Here is a 26,479-nt window from a genome sequence, read left to right on the forward strand (position 1 = left end):
GTATTTTCTTTATGTGCAAAATAATAAACTGATTTAGACCCCATGCATTGTAAAATGGTTTGTCCAGGATCAAATTTACTCCTTTTTTGCCTTGCTCTCCTTAATGACTCAGGCCCACTTGTTAAAATAATAATACATCTTATTTTGATATAACTTTATTCATATGTGATGTAACAATGATTAATAAAAATGAATTAAACAGTGATGTTATCATTGATGTTCTTCAAAACAAAAGAGTTATGGAAGATATAATTTGTTACACTATAGTGTTTATAACATATTAAAATGATTTACCTGTGGATTTGATGCCATTTACCAGCTTGCCAGGATTACTGCTCCTAGAAAAGTCTTCTTTGTCTTCTCCCCTCGAAGAATGTGTCTGCAATGGACTTTTTAGCTTTTGGGATTTCTCTGTTGCTTCTTTCCTCAATGTTGCATTTTTTGCAGATTTTTCTGTGGTCTCTCTGGATGTCTGTTTTGACAATATTGGAGAACGTTTACCTTTAGGCTCTAGTTTCCTAGCTGGAGAGGTTGATTTGGGTTTACTTAAAGGTTTCCTTATAACCTTTTTCTCCTTTAGATCTTTTTTGAGAACCTTTTCTGATTTACTGACATTAAAATCATTAACTAACATTTCAGGATCTACCATACAGACATCAGGATGAGGAGGGTGTGGATAGGGATCCATCATTGGAGTAGGATGTGGATCATGACCATGCCTTGTGTTGCTGTGGTGAGAATTCCCCATTGCTTTATCTACAGGAAGGAAATCTGCATCTTCATCAGAGTCCATTGCAGCATCAGCTGTTATGGATGGACATTCCTCGGTTTCTGGTGGGACATCTGAGTCTGATTGAGAGGATCCTGAATCGCTGACAGATGTTGGGGGTGTTTCATCAACTGTGGCGCCTTCAACATAATTTATTTTTACATGATGAGTTCTACCCTTCACTGAAGGTTGACCCTCATCTTGTGAAACATCACTATCATCTGAAAGGTCAAGGGGGCTAGGGTTGATGAAGGATGGAGAGAGTTCCCCCTTCCTGTGTAAGTATTCAGAGGAAGATAATTTGTGCTCATACTCACTCGATGTTCCCATACATGGCTCAATCTCATGGGAAGCATCCCCGTGATCTTCAGATCCTCTGCCTCTATGTGCATCAGGGAAAAAAGGCTGAAATGTGTTTTCAGGAGACATGAGAGTAAAGGGCCGGTTCGGCTTTTCTGTATCTTCCTCAGAATATGGAGAAGATTCTCTATCTGATTCTGGAGATGCCTTTTCATCCCTTACTTCAGAAGAGTAAAACTCTTTTTCAACATACTGTGAATGTTGGAATAACTCTGGCATAGTGTTAATTTCTGTAGGGCCATTTGCTGTGGATGACTCTTCTTGCTGATGAGGTGGAAATGATGTCAGAACATTAGAAAGTGAAGACATTGCTCCTGCATTTTCCCCCTGTGTAACATCCAGATGCTCAAATATACTTTCTTTCACTGTGTCAGTCTTTGAGGTGCAAGATGTTCTTTTACATTCAATTCTACATGGCAATGTGCAGTCATCCATGTCATATGAGCATGTGGATTCACGATCATCAGTGGCATCTTTCTCATCTGGTGAACAAGGTTGGGCAGCATCAGCAGGAACTAGAGGAGACACATCCCACAAATTCCTGACTCCAGCTGGTTCTGAATCTGCTTCATAACTGCTAATCATTTGTGAATAAAAACCTTCAGTTGTATCCTTTTTAACAGGTGTGCTTGCTTCAGATGATGTTTCTGATACACTGTGAGAGTCTTCTTTTTGGTACTCTGTCTCTGTGTAGTGTTGTCCAGGAATTTTCGAGTATAAGGGATCTTCCTCAGGGCTTACAGGTGAAAATCTAGTTAGTGATGTATCTGTTTTACAAACCCTTTCTGAAACCTCTAGGTATTCATCTTGCTCCTTTGCTGAATACGTACTCAAAATGCCCGTACCCAATTCTTTAGAACCTGTAAAGGACATTGATTCTAAGTGAGGCTTATATGGTGAGAACTCTTCAGTTTCCCTTTCTGGGACTGAAGATACTCCAGATGAATATTCAGATTCTGGAACTGCAACTTTAATGTCTGTTAAACCTGAAGCTTGTTGTTCATCCTTACCACCAAGAATACAACTTTCTAATAATTTACCAGCATCATGGGATTCTTTAATGGTTTGTGACCCTGTTTGGAAATGGGATCCATGTGCATCCTTTGTAAAATCAATTTTTGACTTGAAAGGGGAGTATGTGTACTCCGAATCAATAGCTTCTCTTTTATGTTTATCGTCATGGAAGCTGTATTCTGCACTTGCAGATGAGGAAGGTTCAACAGTTTGCATTCCACTTAATTCCATAGATTTCATTTCAGTTGGAACATTAAAATGTTCAGTGTCTACATCTTGTTGTTCAGACATAACACCCAAATTAGATAAATTGTTCTTTTCCTTGGGATGATCATATGTATATATTTCATGTGCGCTGTCAATATCCACATGTTTAGCAGGGGACTTTGTCTCCTTTTCTGATTTTTCTTTGGCTCCTTTCTCTAATTCAGAATCACTTGCATTTTCTTCCCATACCTCTGTTTTCTCATAATAAGAATACTTGGCTTCAATAGGTCTTGATTCAGATGAGGTAATATTCTCACTAACTAAACTGGTGCTATTATCGTCCTCGTGATGTGGTGTATGAAGGTAAGCAGATCTCTCCTGGTAATCATGTTCCAATGTCTCAGTTTTTGGTGAAAGGTCTGCACTCTGTGAGAATGTCTCAAACTGTTCTCCTAGTTTGTCTATTTGTGTTTTGTCTGAGGATGCCTCTATGTGTAAATTTTCAGTTTCTTCAACAGCTAAAATACTTGCTTGTTTACCACTATCTGAACTCACTGAAAACTGTTGCTGGGTTTCTGTGTATTCAAAGGCAGAACTATATCCTCTTTCTTTTGGTGATATCGGTGAAGAGAGTTCTTTTTCTGTTAAGGTATACAAGTGAGATTCCTCTTCTTTTGAAGACATTTGATCATATAGTACATTTTTAGATGTGTGTGTTTCTAAAGATGGTATATCTGCTTTATCTTTCTCTAGATATCCAGCACTACATGGCTCAGACTCTTCTAGGATGTGCCCAACTCCAGAAACAACTATCTTTTGATATATGTCAGCATACTGAAAAGATTTGTCACCTGGATACGGTGTTGGTTCTCTTTCTTCTACTGTACTTTTTTTTGTAGACCCACATGTTTCCTTTTCAGGGGAATACAATTCAAAAGGACTGCAAGATGATTTGAAGTTTGTATCTAAATGGTAATCTAATGAACTAGGAGAAACTTTTTTCTCCCGTTTTGAGAAAATATCTTTTTTAAGGTCATCCTGATGGTCTCCAAAACTAAAGTCCAAGTTATCTTTAGATAATGATACATTCTCTGTGTACAATGTTTCAACATATTCTTGTTCTCTGTGCTCTGTAGAATAATCATAGTGTTCATATTCTTGTTTGGGCTGTTCTTGAAATGTATAGTCAGCTACAGATGGTTGTTTTGGGAATGAATCGCAGCTTGGTTGCGTCACTGGAGAATGTTCATATTTGTCGAATACTTTAATCATTTCCTCTCCAAGCTGAAGGTCACATTTCTTATCAGTGATATTACTTTCATAGGAGGAAACCGGTAGATCATGGGCAGCCTGGGAATATGGATACTCTTCTTCCTCTTCTGACTCCTGTCCTTCAAAACCCTTGGCTACCGGTAATTTAATTTGTATGTTTTCTACGCTACTACTTTGATGAAATGCGGCAATATTACCTGCATCTTCCTTTTCAAATAAAGTATTAGCAGGTGAAGATGTTGTTACATAAGGCAGTTTGCTTGACAAATCTGCCTTCTCTGAATGATATGTTGTTTCTAGTTGTGAGATAGATTCTTGAGGTGGTTCTCTGTCTTCACCAGATACATGTAATGACTCCTGTAGAGAATCTGTTTGTTTTTCCTCTTGAAAATGTGCATATTCTGTACCTAAAATATCAGCTTTATCAGAAGTTGATTTGTTGGATACATCTACATTTAAGGCAGTTTGTTCTTCCCAATCATGTGCATCATCAAGAAAAGTACTCTCTCCCTCTTCGGTGTACCGTAGCTTACTTTCCTTTGTAAGGTATTGGAATTCTTCTTGTTTTCCCCCTGTAAACCACACCTTTTTCTCACAGGTTAACTGTTTCATGTAAATATTTTCAGTTTCAAAGTTTTCATTATTATTTTCATTATCTGTAAACATATCCTTATTATAGGTTTCTGAGAAGTCTTTCTTTTCCAATGAACTTTCGACAATATCTGCTGGTTTCATATAGCCCAGAGAAAATTCTGCAAGTAGATTTTCCTTCACTGCTTCTTGTAAAGGACTAGTTCCGCACCTTTCTGCAGCAGTTATTTCAACTGATTCCCTTTCTTTAAGCGGGCTGTGATCTGCAAATGAAAATGATTCAGAGTCATCGGGGCTTGAAGAGGAAATTACTAGGGATCTTTCCTTTTGCTGAATTTGTCCATCAGAGTGAAATGAATGTGTCTTTGCTACTGACGAATCTTCTGAATAGACTTCAGGAAATGTTTCTTTATCAGTGCTAGGTTGTGTTGTAAGAAAGGATGGAGCGTGATCTTGAAACTGTGTATCAAAAGCCTCTAGATGTTTTTGATCTTCACCAAAGCTTTCCTCTGTAGACAACAGAAATTCGACATATCCTGGTGACATTTCCTCAGATGTATATTTAGTGTCTTTCTTTTCGGTCTGATCTTTCAATTGAAAAGAACTTTCATTATCTAAATATGTTTCTTTTGTGGGACTTCCTTGATATGTTTCATTTACAATAGGACTTTGCTCTATCAAAGACATTTGTAAGGATGTATCATCTTCTCTCCCTTGTTCTGTAAAAGAAAGTGACTTTGCATCTCCTAAGAAAATGTCTTGGCTAGAGCTCTCGGTTGACCGTTCATCATGTACAGGACTCTGCTCTGCGCTACCAGCATATTCGGCATACTCAGTTGGCATTTGTGTGGGTGACATTGATTGCACTGGATCAATCTGTGTTTCTTTATATTCTGTCTCATGGGTGGATATGAAATCATTATGTGAGACTTCCCTAGTTGAAACTAAATCTTCAAATTGCATATAGGGTTCAGAACTCATTGTTAGCATTGTGTTAGAGTCATCATACTTGGAACTGGCTGAGGTAAGATCAACATTTCTCTGGTGTAGTTGTTCTCCCTCAGCTGCCTTTATTTCTTTGGTTACTTGAAATGATTCTGCAACTTCATCTTGGTTACATGAAACCATTGCCCCTGTTGTTGAAAGGTTTTCCACTTCAGCCACCTGTGCTGCAATTTCAGAAGGCACTTCTTTTATTGTAACAGGCTTATACTGCTGGCCCATACTTTCTTCAGATGGTTCAAATTCAGTCAATTTTTCACTTTTTCTTTCATTTGCATGTATAAGTATGTCTGCTGCTTCAAAGAGTTCAGCTTGTGTAGATTCAGATCGGTCCTCCACAGGGGACTGGTGAAAAGGCGTATGTCCTGTGCTTGTAGGGCCTGATTGAGTAGGCGATGCCATTTTTACTGTACTGTCATCTGGACTTAAACATCTCTCTTCAGCCTCTCCAAGACTTGAATCAAGTTTTTCTGCTTCACCACAAGGATTAGCAGGAGACGTATTGCCATCTGTATTATATGTGTACTGAATATCACTTGCCCCATCTTCAGAAAATAGAAGGGCACTGTAATGCCGCCTGTCAAGCGTCTCATCATTGTCTTCATCTTCTTTTGCAGTGCAGCTCTCATTCAATTGACCTTTCACGGAAGCCATCAGTGATTGAAAATCTTCTGGCGGTGGCGATTTAAAGCATTTATCTTCTTCTAGAGAAGAAGTTGGTGATATAGTGCCTGCAGATGGCAGGTACTCTATACCCTGTGTTGCTTCAGTGTGGGAAGAGGGAATGCTGTTGGCAGTGTCGAGTAATAATGAACTTTTTCCAGTCTCTTCTGTTTTTGGTGCAGTAATAGAAGCAACAGACTGGTCCTCTGCAACAGATGTTGCAAAAGAAGATAGTTTATCACATTCAGTTATTGATGTCGCTGAGGACACATGCTCCTCCTCTGCAAGGGGTGCAGCAACAATATTTGTAGAATAACCTACTATTTCAGGTCCCTGCATCACATAACCTTTAGCAGTAACCACAGAAGATGAAATAGCTTTAATGCCATGTATGGCCTCAAATGATCCAGGATGATCTGGCACAGAAATATCATAACTTCCTACATCGTACTGCAGATGAGGGATTCTTTCTTCCTGTTCATCATGTATTTCCTCATCAGAGATTGTCTGTTCAGTCTCTGAATAGCCAGGCATAGTTTCATCTTGGATGTATGATATATGCTCTGCAGCAGTTCCGGATGACACAGGGACACCAGCCAAGTAGGAGGGCTCCTTTGATACATCTTTGCCACATACATTTGTTTTTGTATCTGATGCTTTCTTCAACGACATTGTAAAATCACAAGACATATCTTCTTCCTGTTCATTCAAATTTTCTGTGTATTCATCTTCTTTGTGCTTCAGCTCATCTCCAGCTTCTTCTGCATATTCCTCCATTTCTTCTACATCTGCTTTTTCCACCACCTCAATGCTTCTTTCCATTTCTTTTTCATCTTCTACTTTTCTAATATAGTCATCTTCACATTGCTCAATTATTTCTTCCTTTTGCTTTCTATCTAATATACCCTTTTCATCCAATTCATTCTCTTTGTCTTCATCTGTTTCCAAGTCTTGTATGTCTAATGTTGGCATTGATTCTAATCTGCTTCTGCCCGATAATTTATTTTCTACATCTGGACTAGTTTTAGTCTCTTCTTCCATTATTAGCTCTTCTTCAAATTCTGCCATCTCAGCAGGTTCCTCCATTGCTGCACCTTCATCAACCATTTCTGTTGTCTCATAAGCCTGGTATATTGGTTTCTCTTCATGTTGTGAGTCTCCCTCTACATCAGTGGTGGTGATACCCTCATCTGGGGACTCAAGAGGACTTTTCTTGTCTGATGTTAACTCATCTAACATAATTTCATCTTTGAACTGGCTTTGTATCACTAACATATCTGATGGTCTATTTTCAATAGTCTCATGTTCTAAGAGAATTGTATCTTCTTTTTTGTTTACTTGCTCTAGTTTTTCTTCATGCTTCAGCTCCTCAAAATCCTTAGTGAGATCCTCAGGAGTTGACATAACTGATCTTTGTTCTACCATATCTGCAATTTGTGGTATCTTTTCTAGATTTACTTGTTGAAGGTGGCTTACCTTTTTTTCTGCTATGGTGTCTTTATCAGGTTTATTTTTCATTTTTTCGGTTCGGATTTTGCCTGGAACTTTTGCTTTGTGTAAAGTTTTTCTCACTTCTGGTGTAAATGGACGTAAGTCAGGTTTTGGCAGTTTCTTAATTTCAGGTTTAACTTCTTTTTTCTTCTCTTCCTTTTTTACATCTTTCTTTTCCTCTTTTTTGATATTTTCCTTTTTGATATCTATTTTTTCTTTCTTTATCTCTTTCTTTTCTTTGTCCTTTTTTTCTTCAAGTTTGGAAATCTTGTCCTTGATATACTTTTTGCCTGTTTTCTCCTTCAGAAGTTTCCTTTTTTCTGTTTTTGTGGGATCATTTACTTCTGTTTTTATCTTTTCAATCTTTGAAGGTTTCTCTGTATATTTATCTGTGGTTTCCTTAACCTTTTTCTCAATTTTTGTTTCTTTTGTGATCTCTGCTTTAACTTCTTTGGCCAACTCTTCTGAAATATCTTCTTTTTTACTTGGTTTACCTGTGCTTGGTCGAGTGGACGATTTCAGACTTTCTTTGCTGTCAGCCCTTTGCTTTATTTTGGTGTGCTTACCAACAGAGGGTGGACCACCACTGGCAATATCCTTTTGTGTTGCTACTGGGTACCTCAAGAAATCTAAATGTTTCAGCTTTTCTAGGCCTTCTAGAATCTTATTTTGTGGAGCATTTCCAGGAAACAACACACGTACTATTTTTTCAGTTGGGCTTGCGGGGAGCCAAACAACAAGGGCGGTTATAGATGTTAGATATGGTACTGAAATTTCACCCTCTTTCCCATTTGCTAAAATAATACCAGTTTTTGCTTTGCTATTTCCAGCCCATTTTTGCATTAAAAACTGCATTTCTTTGCTGTCTTTTACTGGGTTCAACACGTACATATCCAACCTGCCAACTCCCATTTTATGAAACAATGTTATGGGCTCTATTGTGTTGCTCACTACCCTGTATAAAGGTTCTGCTTTAATTCCGAGTTTATTTAAGTATTGTAATGTCAGACAAGCTTCTTCAATACTTCTTTTAACCTTCATACTAGATTCAGGCATTTTGAGTTTATCTGGAACATTAAAGAACACAACCCCCAGTTCTGGGGATATAAGGTTCTTCATCCAATCACTGTAAGCAGTGGAGCCCTGAGATTGTTCTTCATCTTGTTCAGCTATCTTTCTCTGAAGAAGTCCATTTATTCCAGGTAGATTATCTGCTCCAATATGCGTCAGCAATATGGAGTCAATTCTATCCAAATGTCGAACCAGTTTCCAGAAGCAGGATTTTCTTTCAGAACCACCATCCACCAGGATATTAAATCCATTAACAGCGAAAAGGGCAGAGTCTCCTCTTCCACCAGGAAATATGTAACAACATGGCTTCGACAGCTTCAAAAAGCCACCCGAGTTTGGTGGCTCCAGCAGATCGAAAGGAGATGGAACATCGACGGTCTCTGAGACATAGTCTGCAAATTCTGAAACCCCATCCATTTCAGGTAACACTGGCTCTGGATTGAGTTTCAAATTAATAATATCTTGGAAACTGGAATGTCCAAAGTTACACCAGTCTCCTTCTTCCAAGCAAGACACAGTTAAAGAAGCCTTGATCTCTGGATCAGTGTTACTGAAGAGCTGGCAAACCTGCAGGAACACAAGAAAAATAATGAGCTACTCAATGGTAACATGAGACAGTGTATTTGTTTACTGAATGCATGGTGCTGGTGTTAACTGAATTAATCCATCCAGATAAAACTGACATAAGAAAATGTGTTTACACTTTATAATATTATGTTATTTTTTTTAAGAAAAAGAAGACGCAAAGAGAATATAAAAACAAGTGGTATCAGACATCTTAGAAAACTGATACCCCAAAGAGACTAAACCTAGCAATAATAGTGTTACTGTAGGTACATATTTCTAAACATTATTTCTGATCTGTATATACTAACCTCTGGGTCACTGAACACCTCTCCAAGTCTAGGTAATGGAAAAGTCCCACTCTGCAGAATTAAATCTCCTTCCTGGTCTGAACACTGACCACTTAGTATAAGGAGTTTGTAGGCCGAGGGATCTGTAATCAAGGAGCGTACCTAATAGAAAAAATGTAAATTGTATTTAACAAAATAATAGATTTTGACACAATTTTGTAAAAATCTTGCTGAATACAAACAAAAGAGAGACATAGCTAATGAGGAGACATGTAATGATGTAACAATGTAATGTGGTCCCCACAAGCAGCCAATGAAAATGAAGAGGAAGAGTTGCCAAAAATGGCTTGAAGTGTATCAATGCAAGAAAGCTCCGGTCAACCAATAGAGTAAAATTGGGTTTAGGAATCACTGCTCCCTGTGACACACACTACACAGACACAGCCTGTCGTACCAAAATATCACACATGCACATTACCCACAAAGATATACACCAATGAATTATTCACCCATGTACTTCATTCTGTTCCCTAGTCACCCCTCTAATCTTACTACAGTACATGTGTATTCCTCTCTCAATTATTCCACCTCATCTCCATTTCAATATGTGTTCCCACCATATCTATGCCATCTGATCTTGGCTCTGTTCCCGGCCCATGTAGGCACGATCTGACAGTCCAGCCTTGGCGTCACTCTCTTCTCCTACCATTGTCTATGTCTGCTCACATTATCATTTCCTTATTCCCACCTATGTCTCCTGGCATACAGTTCTGATCAGTGTAAGCGCACATTGAAAGACAGTTTTGTGGGAGAGACACAATGCAGTGGTGGGAAACTGGTACTGAGTAGCAGGGTCCCAGATATAGGCCATATCAGCAATACTTACTGGAGCACCATACTCTTCCCTTCACTCCATTCCCTGAGCCCCAAACCAGGGAATGGCAATAGTCACCCTATGTGTCTTACCCCTAATAGTAACCCACTCATAACCCTTCCCTTTCAGGCGCTGCAACATCACCGCAGCTTCTTACCTTGGGAACTGTCATAGGGCTGCCTGTGATGCTGTTGGTTGCTGTTACTTCCTGTCAGTGACAGGCGGGGAGTGTGCTGCTGCGCTCACAATGAGAAGCAGCAACATCACAGCACAAGGTAGGAAGCATGCAGGGTATGCTCCCTTTAATTTAAATTATTACTGTCACACTATGAGGATGTTTAAATTTAAATCTCTAGGCAGACGGTGCTACAGGGGGGCTGCAGGGAAAATGAAAAAATTAAATGAGTGACATCATGTCACTCATTTAGTATTTTAAGAGCCCCAAAAATGTTGGCACTCTAGATGACTGCGTTGGTTCACTCAATGGTAGCTCGCGCCTTGCTGGTACATCAGCTACTTTCCTCACTTCATTCCACTCCTTGCAGCTATATTTCTTTCCCTTCTTTCTCTCACACCACTACTGCCTTCACTCACTAACCCCTTATTTTACTCATCTCCCTCCCTGCCACCACACTTCTCCCCTGCACTACTCACACAGCACTGTCTTATGGCACCATCCAGTTCAGACATAGCTGAAATCTGGAATTCAGCCTGATCCAAGTATAGTGTTCCCTGCTCCCCCACATCTATATGTGATGCACTGTGTTTCCTCATGGCTATATGTGTTATACCATGCCCCCTCCTGTCTATATGTGCTATACCATGCCACCCATGTCTATATGTGTTATACCATGCCACCCATGTCTATATGTGTTATACCATGCCCCCTCTTGTCTATATGTGCTATACCATGCCCCTCTTGTCTATATGTGCTATACCATGCCCCCTCTTGTCTATATGTGCTATACCATGCCCCCTCTTGTCTATATGTGCTATACCATGCCCCTCTTGTCTATATGTGCTATACCATGCCACCCATGTCTATATGTGTTATACCATGCCACCCATGTCTATATGTGTTATACCATGCTCCCTCTTGTCTATATGTGCTATACCATGCCCCCTCTTGTCTATATGTGCTATACCATGCCCCCTCTTGTCTATATGTGCTATACCATGCCCCCTCTTGTCTATATGTGCCATACTGTGCCCACCTCCATGTCTATATGTGCCATACTGTGCCCACCTCCATGTCTGTATAGTGTACTGTGCCCATGCCCATGTCTGTATTCCACCAGAGAGGCATATATTCCTTTTCCCAGACTTGTTCTCTGACTAAATATAATTGGGTTCATTAAAGGTGTTTTATATTTTGATTCATTTTGGGTGCTAACTGCAATAAAGCAGTTCCATACATCTATACACGTTTTTGTTCTTCACATGACAATCCTGAAGTAGTCATAGGTATTGACTATTATTTATGTGAATGCAGTAGGATGAAGCATTTGCTTTCTAGGAATATGAGCATTTTGTGGAAAGTTTATCAGTGGCAAAAAAAGTGACTGTTCGGCATGATCTACTCTGTAAGTGCCAGGGTATTTCAGGAGAATTTGTGTTGATTACTACCTCAGTAACAATGCTTTCTGCATTGGGATTCACCAAGATCACTGTCTGTAGGATGTCACTTTGATGCTGGAGAGTTCTTTGGCCTAGGAAAAAAAAAAAACAATTAGTCAAAATCAAAATTAAATGTTATTTAAATGAAGGTTACAAATAACTATCAATTAACCGGATTTGAATTACAATTTGTTTCTTTCATTAATTCAGTTACCCTCCAAATCATACACTGTTGAAAATTAAGAACTTTTGTGTAATGTTGACATGTGGAAAACAGTCATTCAAATAAAAGTCACAAAAGTGATTTTATTCACTTTACTCCCGAATAAGATTGTAATTTTCCTCCCACACAGTAATTGTATTCATTAAATGTAATGCTAATATATTATCTCCACAGCTGTAAATGCTTCAGGAATTTCCATCTGCACAAAGCTTATACCCAGAAAACGCTATACTAAGTTCAACCCACAGTGAGTGTTGCTAATGATTTCCTGAGAAGTCATAAACAGCACAAGAAAACATAAAACAGCTTCATAAAAAGAAAAAAATACTTGAATGTTCACTTTTTCTTCTCTGTGTATATCTTGTAATATCAACCAAGTAAGCATACTAAATAATAATTTATAATAAAATATTTCTATGGATACCCATTGAATGTTTTTGTTAAAGACAAGTGAGAACAGAAATCACAATAGGTATTAAGAATCCTTTAAAATGTAATGTGGGTTATAAGAGCTCATCACAATGATAATGAGATTAGCTGCGACACAGCTGCATTGTGCCTTTATTAGCCATAAATGCTGGCACACTCTACAAAATAAAGTACTAATACATGTATATATAAAGATTCCATTAATATGGAGATTCAATGGAAGTATGCTAGTTAAATGGTAAAGAATAAAAGATTTGTTTAAACAGAAAACTCAAATGTCTGTTACATTTCAGTCGCTGACCCAGGTAGCAGAATAACAGAGTTCTTATAAAGTATGTTTACTACATAAGCTCACTTCAAAACTCCATGGATTCCAGTAGTCAAAGTGAGGAAAGATGGGTGGTGATTTTACTAACGTCAGAAGGAGAGCTTAAAACGGCACATTTCGTATTGGATTTTGGAAGTTTTCTATGCTGTAAGCCAAGGTCTAATGATGGATTTGTAACTCCTGATGCTATTCTAGGAATACTTTAAAAACAGCAGAAGTTCTGGGCATATATATCAACATATCCTCTTTTAAAGGGGTTGTCCAAACTTGTACACCCCCCTTATAGCAATGTATTACCTGAAGCCAAGAGCAGATCGGTTTAACATTGGTTTGTGATCATGCTTCCCGGATTCAGGTAAGGGGTATGATGAAGGCCGTCCTATTTAGTACACCTGTTGGATATTACGGAGGATGTCCAAAAATGGACAACCTCTTTAAGAACTATTTCTAGTTTCTATATAGGGGATGTTCAGGAAAGTGCACTACTGTTTATTTTTAAGGGGTAGTTGGAAATGGCAATGCTGTATGAAAAGTTTTGTAAACGTATAATTTATATACCACAGAAAGAAAACAAGTGTTCTGCCAAAGGGACTTGCAAGTGAAATACAGAATGTAAGATATTTAAAATTATTGTGAGAGAAGGCTATTGCTTCTTGTGCATATCCACAATGATCTCTGTATTCACAACATGTTATCTCAGATGACTCAATTCCCTTCAACTATATCTTATTTTTTTTATTTATGATTTATAATGCATACATTTCAAACAGTGCTGGGACACAGGGAAAGAAATTGACTTGTCCGAGGAGCTAACACTGGGATCCATACCAGGGTGTACAGTAAATGTCTCAGTGTCCGTCACAGCCAACCACAGAAGTTTGTTAAATAGTGCAGCTGATATTTTAACTTTAGAGTTAGCTTTCCCATTGTATATTCCCATTAGCAATAAAACAGTAGTAACCAAATAAATTGGACATCATTTAGTACCACAATGTACACATGATGCAATCTCCTTTTACATAGGTGGTCCTCTACATGTATATGTCTGTGGAGTGGAGCTAATTTGGGGTGATCCGCTGCAGTTACTTCACATAGGCAAGTGCTGAACTGCTCAGTATTTGTGAAGGAAGATAGCACCATCTGTACAGTTTATATGTACTTAGTACATCTTATACAACTGGAGTTACCTCTAGAATACTCCCAAGTATTAACCAATCAAAGTAATCATACACACACATTCATGTTACATTTTTCTGCTGTAATGTACATGTTTTAAATTAGAGAGTCGTAATCCTTAAAACGTAAACCTATGTTTTTCAATGAAGTTTGTGATTTTACAATGACTCATTTGAAATAGTAAAAATAAAAAAATATATATCCATACTTGTCTACTGTGTTATAATTTAATATGAGCCAAGAATAATTGCCAGATGACTGTATCTATTTCAAGGAATCCTGCCATCCATTATAACTAGAATATAACAAGAAAGTAACAATGGTTTGGGAAATATTAGGATTTTAGTAGCAGTTTCAATTTATTTCAAACCTTGCTAATGTCTTCCTGCCTCTGCTACTTTTATATGTTAGACTACTCAGCACAGACAGCATCACTCACTGCAAATATGATTTAACTTCTTTCTTGGTCCTAGGTATACATACAACGCTGCAGAAACATGCACTTATTTAAGAATGTCTGTATGTGGTCCTTTTCTGTGTTCACACAAACATATCCCCAACAGTATCTATACCGTGTGCTTATTTTTCATCTCTAATCTCTTTTGATTGCAAAATGTTTTTAACAGAGCTCACCTCTGCTAATTGGCATCTGTCAGTCCAGTAGTGTAGCAGGATTTGTACTTTATCCATTTCTCCCTCCCACTAGTTGTTTATGATGGGGGGCAGCTGCAGGAAGTACATAGTCACATTTGTTTTTGTAGTTGCATAACCCAAAACCTACTGTCTACAATCATCCCCCTATTATTTTCAGTTTGAGATTGAGTGTTTCTATCTCCCATTGCAAAACTTCCCCATATTGTTACTGATATTCCTTATTGATGCAGAAAGGTATGGTATGTGCAGAGCCAAACAGTCCATGCTACTTCATTAAGAATGGATATACCCTAAAGTAATGTGTACCGTACACACAAAATATAAAAATAAAATTGCACAAGCATTGTAAAAAAGCAATGCTTGTGTCCGTTGTAATATTACAATCAATTATGTAGTGTAATTATTCATTTACAATTGAAGGATTTGGAATTCAAATGATACATTTATTATTTTTTCTTTTTCATAATTTGTGACAGCAATACCTGTTATGTTTTGCAGAGGTACAACAATGTTCAGATATTTGCTGCTGCAATGTAGTTGCCCATACAATTTAGGCCCATGTTATCTATCTATACCCATCTATATTACAAAAAAAGGAAATGCCATATATCACAATTATATATATAGTGACTCCCTTAAGCAAGGAATAGAGCCTAAAAGGGAGCCAGTGGACTAGAGATGTATTTCACTTGAACTATACTTACTAGATCATTAAGGAATAGCATGTGCCACCTTGAATGCTAACTGAAAAGGTAAATGTTACATATTTAACATAAAATTCCTTGAGATCAACAATTTTCGTTGTGTACTCCCGTGGCTGTCTGTAAGTACATGAAAGCAGCTGGGGATAACAGATGCTATGGGAGCTCCCGGAGGCAGGGACCACAATAAGCCTGCTCCCTGGCCAGAAGATATGTCCTCAAACAGCCAGAGGCCAGCTATAGAGGAGGGATCTGGGTATCTTTTAGCAGATGTTGATATCCTATTCTGTTTAAACATGGCTATAATGCAGTAGCCCTACAGCTTCATTCTGTTCCTCACTGGTTCTTACAATGCATTTGCTTCTCTACAATGTGGACATAAGTGGATTTCATAGCAGTGACTCAGTGACAATGATGTAAGGCATATTAGTATTTTTGTTCTATTGATTTATCTGTGTAATTAGTCTTGCTTTCTAATTGTCTGACCAGTTAATTTAAAAACATCATATAATCTACCAAATAATGAAACATGCCTCCTAGTAAGCATGGGAAACACTTGCCCAATTGAAAGTTCTCTGTGCAAAGACCCTAATCCTGGACAAGCAGATTATAGGTCTGATACATACATAACAAACATTGAAGCTATGAATTGATGATGGGTATGATTCATGATTTTGTACACGAACAATCAATTAATGATAGTTTTCAGCCTTCAGTGAAGAAATGTGTCAAAAATATTTTTATATAAGATAAGACATGATAGTGGCAATGACTTGAGGTTCCCTCTCAAGTTATTGGAATTGGGATATATATACCATACAGCCTCTCAGAAGAGTGTGAAGGTCATATCATAAATATTTTATGATGCAACGTTTGTTTTGTGGTGTTGTGTCCATCTTTGAGAGACGAGATAGCAGCTTATGCATAAGTTTAGGCACCACAATGCCCTTTTCATCAGACGCTCAACTGTGGTCCCTGAAATGTTATGCTATGTACTTATGTCAATTTGGAGGACTGTAAAATAGCTCAGATGTGAGCCCTCTGTTTAATACTGATGTGTGCATCCTGTCTGTATTTGTTCCTGTATTCCAATATAGGAGAGTCCTTGGTGGGTTTGGACCATCTGGAATGATGCCATGCAAAAGTGCCATTGCTGTAGGAAACTACCAGGACAAATAGGCAATGGTTTATTTAACAACTTGAATTTAAGAGCGTGCCAGATGCAAATCACATGTAACAAACATGCAATTTTGCACTGCATCAGTTGTAAATTTTCCCCTTGCGTCTATGTTTTCATGCTTTACCTCTCCATATAGCAGCTATACGGAGAGGACAGATAACATACCCAGAAGAAACATTGACAGTAAAACATCTCCAATGTCCTGGCAATGCCTTTACTAACAGCATATATTGTATACTGTACTGAAACAGCATGTGGAACACGTTCTAAAGAAAAATCACACTGCTAATTCACTTTTCCATTTTATAGGTAGTAGGGTATAAAACGGCCCACTAGTAAAATAGAGAGAACTAAACAACTTATGAGGTTTACATAATTCACTGCTTTATTCTACTTCAACAGTAAAATAATCTTACAAATAATGATGTTCATTCCAAAATGTTGTTATATTTTCCATTGCATTGCCTCTGATATGTTTAGCAAAGGCCACAATTGTTCCCTCTCCCCTCCTCCTCCAAATACATGTTTTCATCATCCGTGTACACAAATATAAGTGGTTTTATAAAAGGAGTAATACTCAATTGCTAGACCTCATAGCAGAATTTATGGTGCCCCAGTGATCTACTCCAGAGGCCCTAGTCTGTCCTTTTGAGCATGCACAAAGGCCGACACAGGCGCACGGAGGCCGACACAGGCATACGGAGGCCGACATAGGCGCACTGATGCCGACATAGGCGCACTGATGCCGACACAGGCGCACGGAGGCCGACACAGGCACACGGAGGCCGACACAGGCACACGGAGGCCGACATAGGCGCACGGAGGCCGACATAGGCGCACTGATGCCGACACAGGCGCACGGAGGCCGACACAGGCGCACGGAGGCCGACACAGGCGCACTGATGCCGACACAGGCGCACGGAGGCCGACACAGGCACACGGAGGCCGACATAGGCGCACTGATGCCGACACAGGCGCGTTTGGGAATTCAGTTCTCGCACATTGAATATTGATACATTTATGATATATGAGGATATCCTGAAAACCTGAGGTTGAAACAACTTGTACTTATCTGTAAATTGAACCATTCTCGTATATACTAGTTTTGAACATCTCCAGTGATTTAATTGCCTCGTTTTTTTCCCTTCCACATTTTGTTCGGTACAGTAGATATCCTACAGAAGCCTTTGTCATCAGGAAATACCTCCCAATGTACATACATTTAGGCCCTGGCTTCCAGTTCACAGCAGCTGTTTATTTTACTGTGTTCATCTATTTTATTTGTTCATATTTTATTTAAACAATTGCTAAATCAGAAATAAGACCAAAGCCATTTTTAGACATCTAATCATACTGAAAAACACATTAAAGATGCCTGGAAAGGGCTTGTGCTGACAACTGCAACAAAGTCGTATTTAATGAAGCAGGCAATATGTTATTTCAGGTTTGTTTCCCAACTTACTTTTCATTGACATCTTATTTCAACACTTGTGAAAACAGACTATTAAGTTAATATTCTGTGCACAGCTCTCTGTTTTCCAGGTATCGTTATTCAAGAAAATCATGTGAGTTGCTAGATTTTAATGCAAAACAGGTCAGTGCTGCAGGGCTGCAAAATGTAAAACATTCACTGCTAAATAACTGCGAACAGCTTCACCTTAAGCTCCAAAATGTAATGTATTCTATATATCAAGGGGATCATACAAAATACCTAAATGTTTCAGAAAAGAAACGAAGAACAGTAAATCTCTGATCATTGGGACATAAATATCTGCATGCAGTTACAATGAAGCAAAACTCTTTGGAATACAACCAAACAAGTGACAGGTCCAATTTAAAACAATGGACAAGAAGCAACTGTTTAGTTTGATAGCACAATTTATTTAGGATTAAATGAATCTATACCCGCCATCCACATAGAGTGGAGACAGCCATTTGGTGCCTCGTATCTCAGTGATCTCCTAAATATTGGTTCAGCCCACAAATGGCCACCTCCAGTATGTGAAGCCGACAGCCATTTGTGAATAAAAACTGGTGGGTCCTTGACCTTGGAGGCTCATTCAATTCCACTATCTATTTATGTATTTGATGCACTAATATTCCTTTGCCGCACCACACTTCTATGACTAAGCTAATTTATCCAGGTATTTTAACCTCATGTTCTAAAATAATATTACTAAATGTACCCAGAACTAGGGTATAGATCTACAATACACAAGCAATATATTTCTATTGAGAAATTATTACATTGGTTTCCAAAAACAATATTTTATAGCATAGTTTAAATCTTTATTTTATATATATTTATATAAAATAATATATTCATGTGCGTGTGTAAGCAGCAGATAGGCCTAGTGAAGTCAAGTCTAGATGTCAGAGTACATCCCCTAACAATACATGTGCCTGCATGTGTATAACTTAGTTGTAGGATGCCACAATACTCCAGTGCTGGACTGTAGGGGAAACAGCGTGTACATGAGACAACATATAGAAGACATAAGGCTATGTTCTTGGGAGCTTATATATATATATATATATATATATATATATATATATATATATATATATTTATATATATATATATATATATATTTATATATATATATATATATATATATATATATATATCATATTTTCCAACTCTCCCTGAATGTCAGGGAGACTCCCTGAAATAGGGGTGATCTCCCTCACTCCCTGAAGAGTCTGGCATTCTCCCTGATGCTGAGCCAGTACAAGACGTGGTTGGCTTCGCCATCTGTGGCATGATGACACAGTTCAGAAATTGTGTCCTATGTCCATGTAATGATGTCTATGGAGGTGGCCACCAAGATTTAATCAATGACTGACAGGTAAGACAACATGACTTCAGTAATGGAGACAGAAATGTAAAAAACACTTCAGTCTCTAGAGATTCATTAGCTGCTTTTCTTTGACGCATAGTTGCCTACTCTCCTGGAATGTCCGGGAGACTACCGCATTTCTGGGAGACCTCCTGGTTATCGCCCCCCACAATAGATAAGTGGGGGGGGGGGCTTAATGAAGCAAATATTGCGTCATCGTAGCCCCACCCGCTGCTGTAATTGGCCAAATTGTGACAATCGTTTTGGGGGCAGGGCCAAAATGATGTGATTCGTCAAGCCTGCACGACCACCTCACCCAGAATCTCACTGAAGGCAACAAAGAAAAGTGGGCAAGTATGATATATATATATATTTATTATCAACCCACTAGATTGTAAACATCCACGAGTAGTGCTCTTTATCTTCTATATGTTCTATCAGCTCCTAAAACCCGGGAGCACTGTGGAGTATTGTGGCATCCTTAGCCCCCCCCCCCACTTATCTATTGTGGGGGGCGATAACCAGGAGGTCTCCCAGAAATGCGGTAGTCTCCCGGACATTCCAGGAGAGTAGGCAACTATGCGTCAAAGAAAAGCAGCTAATGAATCTCTAGAGACTGAAGTGTTTTTTACATTTCTGTCTCCATTACTGAAGTCATGTTGTCTTACCTGTCAGTCATTGATTAAATCTTGGTGGCCACCTCCATAGACATCATTACATGGACATAGGACACAATTTCTGAACTGTGTCATCATGCCACAGATGGCGAAGCCAACCACGTCTTGTACTGGCTCAGCATCAGGGAGAATGCCAGACTCTTCAGGGAGTGAGGGAGATCACCCCTATTTCAGGGAGTCTCCCTGACATTCAGGGAGAGTTGGAAAATATGATATATATATATATATATATATATATAAATATATATATATATATATATATATAAATATATATATATATATATATATATATATATATATATATATATAAGCTCCCAAGAACATAGCCTTATGTCTTCTATATGTTGTCTCATGTACACGCTGTTTCCCCTACAGTCCAGCACTGGAGTATTGTGGCATCCTACAACTAAGTTATACACATGCAGGCACATATATTATTAGGTGATGTACTCTGACCTCTAGGCTTGAGTTCACTAGGCCTATTTGCTGCTTGTCTGCCTCTAGTATCAGTTCAATATTCGATTAGGTAAGTGTTTGTCTACAGCTTTTCCCCACTATCTTGGTGAGAACATCAGTATTTGGTGATATTTTTATATCTTCCTTTATTATATGCCAATTTTAAAGTTCAATCAGATTTAAATGTATATGGGGGAAAAATATCCACAATGTTTGCAATGAAAACAAGCTCCAGTGCATTAATTTCAATAAACATTTAATAATATCCACCCAGAGTAATTTTCCCTGGGAAGAGTGTACACCAAGAAATCCAGAACATTGTCTGGGATAGGGGGCATAAATAGAGCCGATTGTGTGCTTTGAATGATGTCATGCATTATGTTCCCAGCAATCTCCATTCAATTGGAAATAAGCTCAGTCTTGATGAATGCACAGACATGCAAATACTAGCAAGTAAATCCTTGGTCCACCTCTTAACTTTGCATAGAGATGGGAAACAGTGAGGCCATTGCAACCAGAATTCTACAGAATGACCTAATGTTTCACCACCAATATATTCTAGCTTAGATGTAACACCTGCAAGCAACGTGTGAACAGTCAAGTGAACAGCAGTTTAGTTTCAGACAGCACTAGAAAGTGCAACTTCTCCCATGCTCTTTCAATGTGCTTTCTATTACAGATTGATTGTGTTTAGAAAATAACACAGTACAAATAAGGAAATCATGTTATTTGTGATATTAAATTGATTGTATTTACTTCTTACCAAGGTCTGTCTACAAAAAATATATATTCTACTGTATACGCCCATTAAAGTTTATTAAGCATATTGCTTATAAAACTGTATAAGGCTGTGATTATTATTAAGTTGTATCAATTGTAGAGCTCTGCATCTATGTGGACACAAAATAAAGGATTTATGGATAAACTCAAGTGGCCATATATGAGAGATGCAACAATGCTTTTTTTTTTCCTCATTTACTAAATTACTATAGGTAAAAGCACTTTAAGTTAAGACTCTTGTTGCAAAAATGTATGCTTTTTGAATAAAGAAGTGCATGAAATGTATGATACTGGGCCTGATTCATTAAGGACAGTAAAGTAAAAAATTGAGTACCGTATATACTCGTGTATAAGCCGAGTTTTTCAGCATACTTTTGTATGCTGAAAAAGGGCACTCGGCTTATACACGGGTGAACTTACCTGGTGTCCAGTCCCTCGGCTTCAACTTCTGCATATGCGTTCCAACAACAGGAAGTTCGGCATTTGGAATTTGCGTTCCAAATGCCGAACTTCCTGTTGTTGGAACGCATATGCGTTCCACTGCCGGGTAAGTGAAAAAATCCTCTCTCTCTCTCTCTCCTTTTTTTTTATTTACAGTGCAATTACATAATGAACAAACAATACAGCCACCATGTTCATACATTTATATCCCTACCCCTTATATACCCCTTTATTTAGGTTAGGTTGTACCCAATGCCAATTATTTTATAATCATTTATGAATGTTCCTTGTCATCTACTGTTATTTATGGTTTAGCTAAAAATGATTTCATAGATTGAACCTATCATTTTTATTTAGGTTTTTAAATTAGCGCTCTTTTCCACCCTAGGCTTATACTCGAGTCAATAAGTTTTCCCAGTTTTATGTAGTAAAATTAGGTGCCTCGGCTTATATTCGGGTCGACTTATACTCGAGTATATACGGTAAGTAGCCTCCTGGAGAAAAATATGTTACAATGCCAGGGTTTCTTATTTTTTTTCTACTTTGCACATGAGTTAAATACTGACAGTTTTTTCATGTAGCACACAAATTTCAACTTTAAATTTCAGTGTACAAATAAGCTATCAAGTATTTAGGGTATATTTACTAAACTGCGGGTTTGAAAAAGTGGAGATGCCTATAGCAACCAATCAGATTCTAGTTATCATTTAGATAATACATTCTACAAAATGACAGCTAGAATCTGATTGGTTGCTATAAGCAACATCTTCCTTTGTGTGCTACATGAAAAAACCGACAGTATTTAACTTATATGGAAAACAGAAAACAAATTTGCAGCCCTTGCATTGTAACATATTTTTGTACAGGAGACTACTTACTCAATTTTTTACTCATCCTTCCTTAATGAATCAGGCCCACTATGGCTAATGAGTTTAATTGTAGTACACTATTTCAGTGTCTACAATACTCATTATTGTCATTTAATATTCATGCTTAGTTTGTAGAGGGTTAAAATTCCTGTTAGGGATAATATACAGTTTACAGTGGCGTACATATAATGGGTGCCGGCTGTGTAGTGTACACGGGCCCATGAGTCAAGGGGGCCCCATGCCGCCCAGCCTGCAACCAGAATTTTATACTGCATCCAGAGTTATTTATTTTCCTCCCTCCAAGCTCTGCTCCATTATGTTTTCACAACATTAACACACACACAAAGCTCCAATTACTGAAGTAGCTGGTGCTACCAATCACATGATCCACTGTGTGCCGCAGAGCTGGAACTCACCCATTTCTGAGTTACGCACCAATTTGGGCAACACATGGCATATCGGCAAGCTGACCATATCAGTCAGATGTTTAGAAGAAATGGTTTAGTCCCAACATCACTGCACACAGTGGGTCACTTGACCGGTGAAAACCGCTACCAATGTATAATATTTGTACAAATATTATTCACAGAGTTATTAATGGACACTGTCTATTGACATTTATTATACTGTATATCAATATCATTGCAATATCTGTCAAATAGGCAAATATTGAAATGTTTATGTAGCTGTACTGTTTTATAAATATATATGTATTATACTTATCTACTCTTCTGGACTCCCACATTTCAGGTAGTTCTTCTGGGCTCATGGGAGAGTAGGTAATCATCCCAGACCCAGTATCACTTCCTTCAGTATCCTGTCACCGCGCTCCTATTCCCCATCGCTGCGCAATAACGCATTTGTCACTTGGACCTATATATATATATATATATATATATATATATATATAATGTACATACGTGGTTGCAATCAGCTGGTATACAGTGGTGGTGCCGCCACTTCTCGTACTGACTTCATTGTTGAACCGTGAAATTACTTACACTTTCCATATTGTCACTTCTAAATTGATGTACCGCCATTTCTAAATTTCCACTTTGACCACTGAATTGTGTGTGTATATATATATATATATATATATATATATATATATATATATATATATATATATAATATATATATATATATAAAATATATATAATGTAGTAATGTAGCCGTGTTGTAGAAAGGACAACTACTTAAAATAATATAGTAAAATCTCAGTTTACAGCAAGGCAAGCGGTAAATGCATTTGCTGGTGATAAAAGCACTTGCTGTGTCGATCCAGTGAAAACAGATATCTTATTAAAGAGAGAATGGCTTGCTCTGCAGCAGACTGCTTGTAGGAATCAGCTGCAGCCTTTGCCGCAGTGTGAGTGTGTGTGTATGTGTGTCACGACCAGCCCCTCCCAAACCAACAATATCTCTTTGTGATGAATGGGTCTGTACAACTCCCCTATCAGACACCCAATGTCAATTCCTTCTCAGAGCCTGGTCTGTGGTCATTTTATTACAGTTACTGACACTGTGAGGCTCCTTCTTTCCTCCCCCCACCTCCTCATTAAAAAGACATTTCTGATGCTTATACAGTGCACACGAGAACTGTATTTCAATGTTTGAATCTCTTCCAGTATTCCTTACATTCAGCAAACAGAGAATAATGCACATTATAAGAAAAGTGACTGTATTTGTAATTTGACACTAGTTACTTTCTTTAGACACAGTGTGCAAATGTGAACCAAGGGTAATTGTAAACTAAAATGTGTCTATCTATCTATCAAGCTAAAAATCATCCAATTTCTATTTAGTTCATAACTATCTATCTATTTAAATGTGTCATATATACATATCTATCTAATAGTTATCTATCCTGTTTCTATTTATTGTCATCTATCCATCCCATTTATAACTATTGTCATATCTATCAATGCCATTTCTATGTCTTTAAAATGTATCTATCTATCTATCTATCTATCTATCTATCTATCTATCTATCTGTCGTATCTCACATCTATCTATCATATCTCATATCTCTCTCTATTTATCTATCTCATATCTCTCCATCTAATATCTATCTATCTATCTATCTATCTCTTATCAAGCTATGTTATCTCATATCTCTCTATCTAGCTATCTGTGTCAAACATACATACAGATCTAATAGTTATCTATCCTATGTTTATTTATTGTCATCTATCCATCCCATTTACAACTATTTTCATATCTATCTATCTAATATTTATTTATCCTATCTCTATATATTGTCATATCTAGCTATCCATCCCATTTATATAGTTTGTCATAGTTACCATATCTATCTATCTATGTATCTATCTATCTATCTATCTATCTATCTATCTATCTATCTATCTATCTATCTATCTATGTATCTATCTATCTATGTATCTATCTATCTATCTATCTATCTATCTATCTATCTATCTATCTTCTCTCCAGTGAAAACAGATATCTTATTAAAGAGAAAATGGCTTGCTCTGCAGCAGCAGAGATAGTTAGAGGTATATGAGATAGATATCTTATCTCATATATCTCTATCTCATATCTATCTACCTATATCATAGCTATCTTATTTTAGATATATCTCATCTCAGATCTACCTTATCTCAGATCTATCTTTTCTCATATCAATCTTATCTCATACCAATCTTATCTCATATCAATCGTATCTCATACCAATCTTATCTCATATCAATCTTATCTCATACCAATCTTATCTCATATCAATCTTATCTCACGTCAATATAATCTCTTGTCACACTTATCTCTTATCAATCTAATCTCTTGTCACACTTATCTCTTATCAATCTAATAGTTATCTAATATTTATCTAATATGTATGTATTTATCTATCTCATAATTATCTATCTCATACCTACCTACCTATCTATCTATCTATGTCATACATATCTCTCTAATGTTTATATATCCTGTTTCTATATATTTAATCTATCCATCCCATGTATATCTATTTACCTATCTATCTATACCATTTTCATATATGTAATATGTATATATCCCATTCATATTCATCTAATATCTATGTATCTAATATATATTTTCCTATCCTATTTCTAGGTATTTAAATCTATCTATCTAATAATTAACTATCTATCCTATTGTTATATATTGTCATAGCTATTTATACATCTCATTAAGAATTATTGTCATATGTATTTATACTATTTATCTGTCTCATACATATATATCTAATGTTTATATATCCAGTTTCTATATGTCATCTATCTATCCATCAATTTATATCTATTGTCAAATCTGTCTGTCTATCTATCTAATATTTATCCATCCTATCTCTATATATATTATCATATCTAGCTATCCATTCCATTTATGTCATATCAATCTATGTAATATGTATCTATCCATGTTCTATATATGTCATATCTATGTATCACATATTTATTTACCTATTATATTTATGTCTGTTTAAATCTATCTAATATTTATTTATCCTATTTCTATATATTGTCATAGCTAATTATCCATCTAATTTATATCTATTGTCATATGTATTAATACCATATATCTCTAATCTATCTATCTATCTATCTATCTATCTATCTATCTTACTATCTATCTCATATATATCTATCTAATGTTTATATGTCCTGTTTCTATATATTTAATCTATTCATTTCTATATATCTATTATTTATCTTATTCATATTTATTCATATTTTCATATCTATCTATACCTTTTATACATATTGTTATAGTTATATCATATCTATCGTATATTATTTCATCTGATTTTAAATTTAATTTCTATCTGTCATATCTATGTAATATTTATCTATATTTATATTCTCATAGCTATCTATTCATTACATTTATCTATTATCATATCTATCTATCTATCTATCTATCTATCTATCTATCTATCTATCTATCTATCTATCTATCT

General features: G+C 37.0%; 1 protein-coding gene across 1 annotated transcript in view; it reads right to left on the reverse strand.

The window, feature by feature from the left end:
• The window catches only part of MAP1A (microtubule associated protein 1A), a 138,824-nt gene that overhangs the window by 10,659 nt on the left and 101,686 nt on the right, over window positions 1-26,479 (reverse strand). The window contains exons 3-5 of the mRNA XM_075207873.1: window positions 11,795-11,877; window positions 9,316-9,456; window positions 295-9,007 (exon numbers count right to left, since the gene is read on the reverse strand). Of these exons, the coding sequence (XP_075063974.1) occupies window positions 295-9,007; window positions 9,316-9,456; window positions 11,795-11,877 (8,937 nt within the window). The remainder of the gene's footprint in view (window positions 1-294; window positions 9,008-9,315; window positions 9,457-11,794; window positions 11,878-26,479) is intronic.

This window comes from Mixophyes fleayi, chromosome 4 (assembly GCF_038048845.1).
Source record: "Mixophyes fleayi isolate aMixFle1 chromosome 4, aMixFle1.hap1, whole genome shotgun sequence".
NCBI classification, from domain to species: domain Eukaryota; kingdom Metazoa; phylum Chordata; class Amphibia; order Anura; family Limnodynastidae; genus Mixophyes; species Mixophyes fleayi.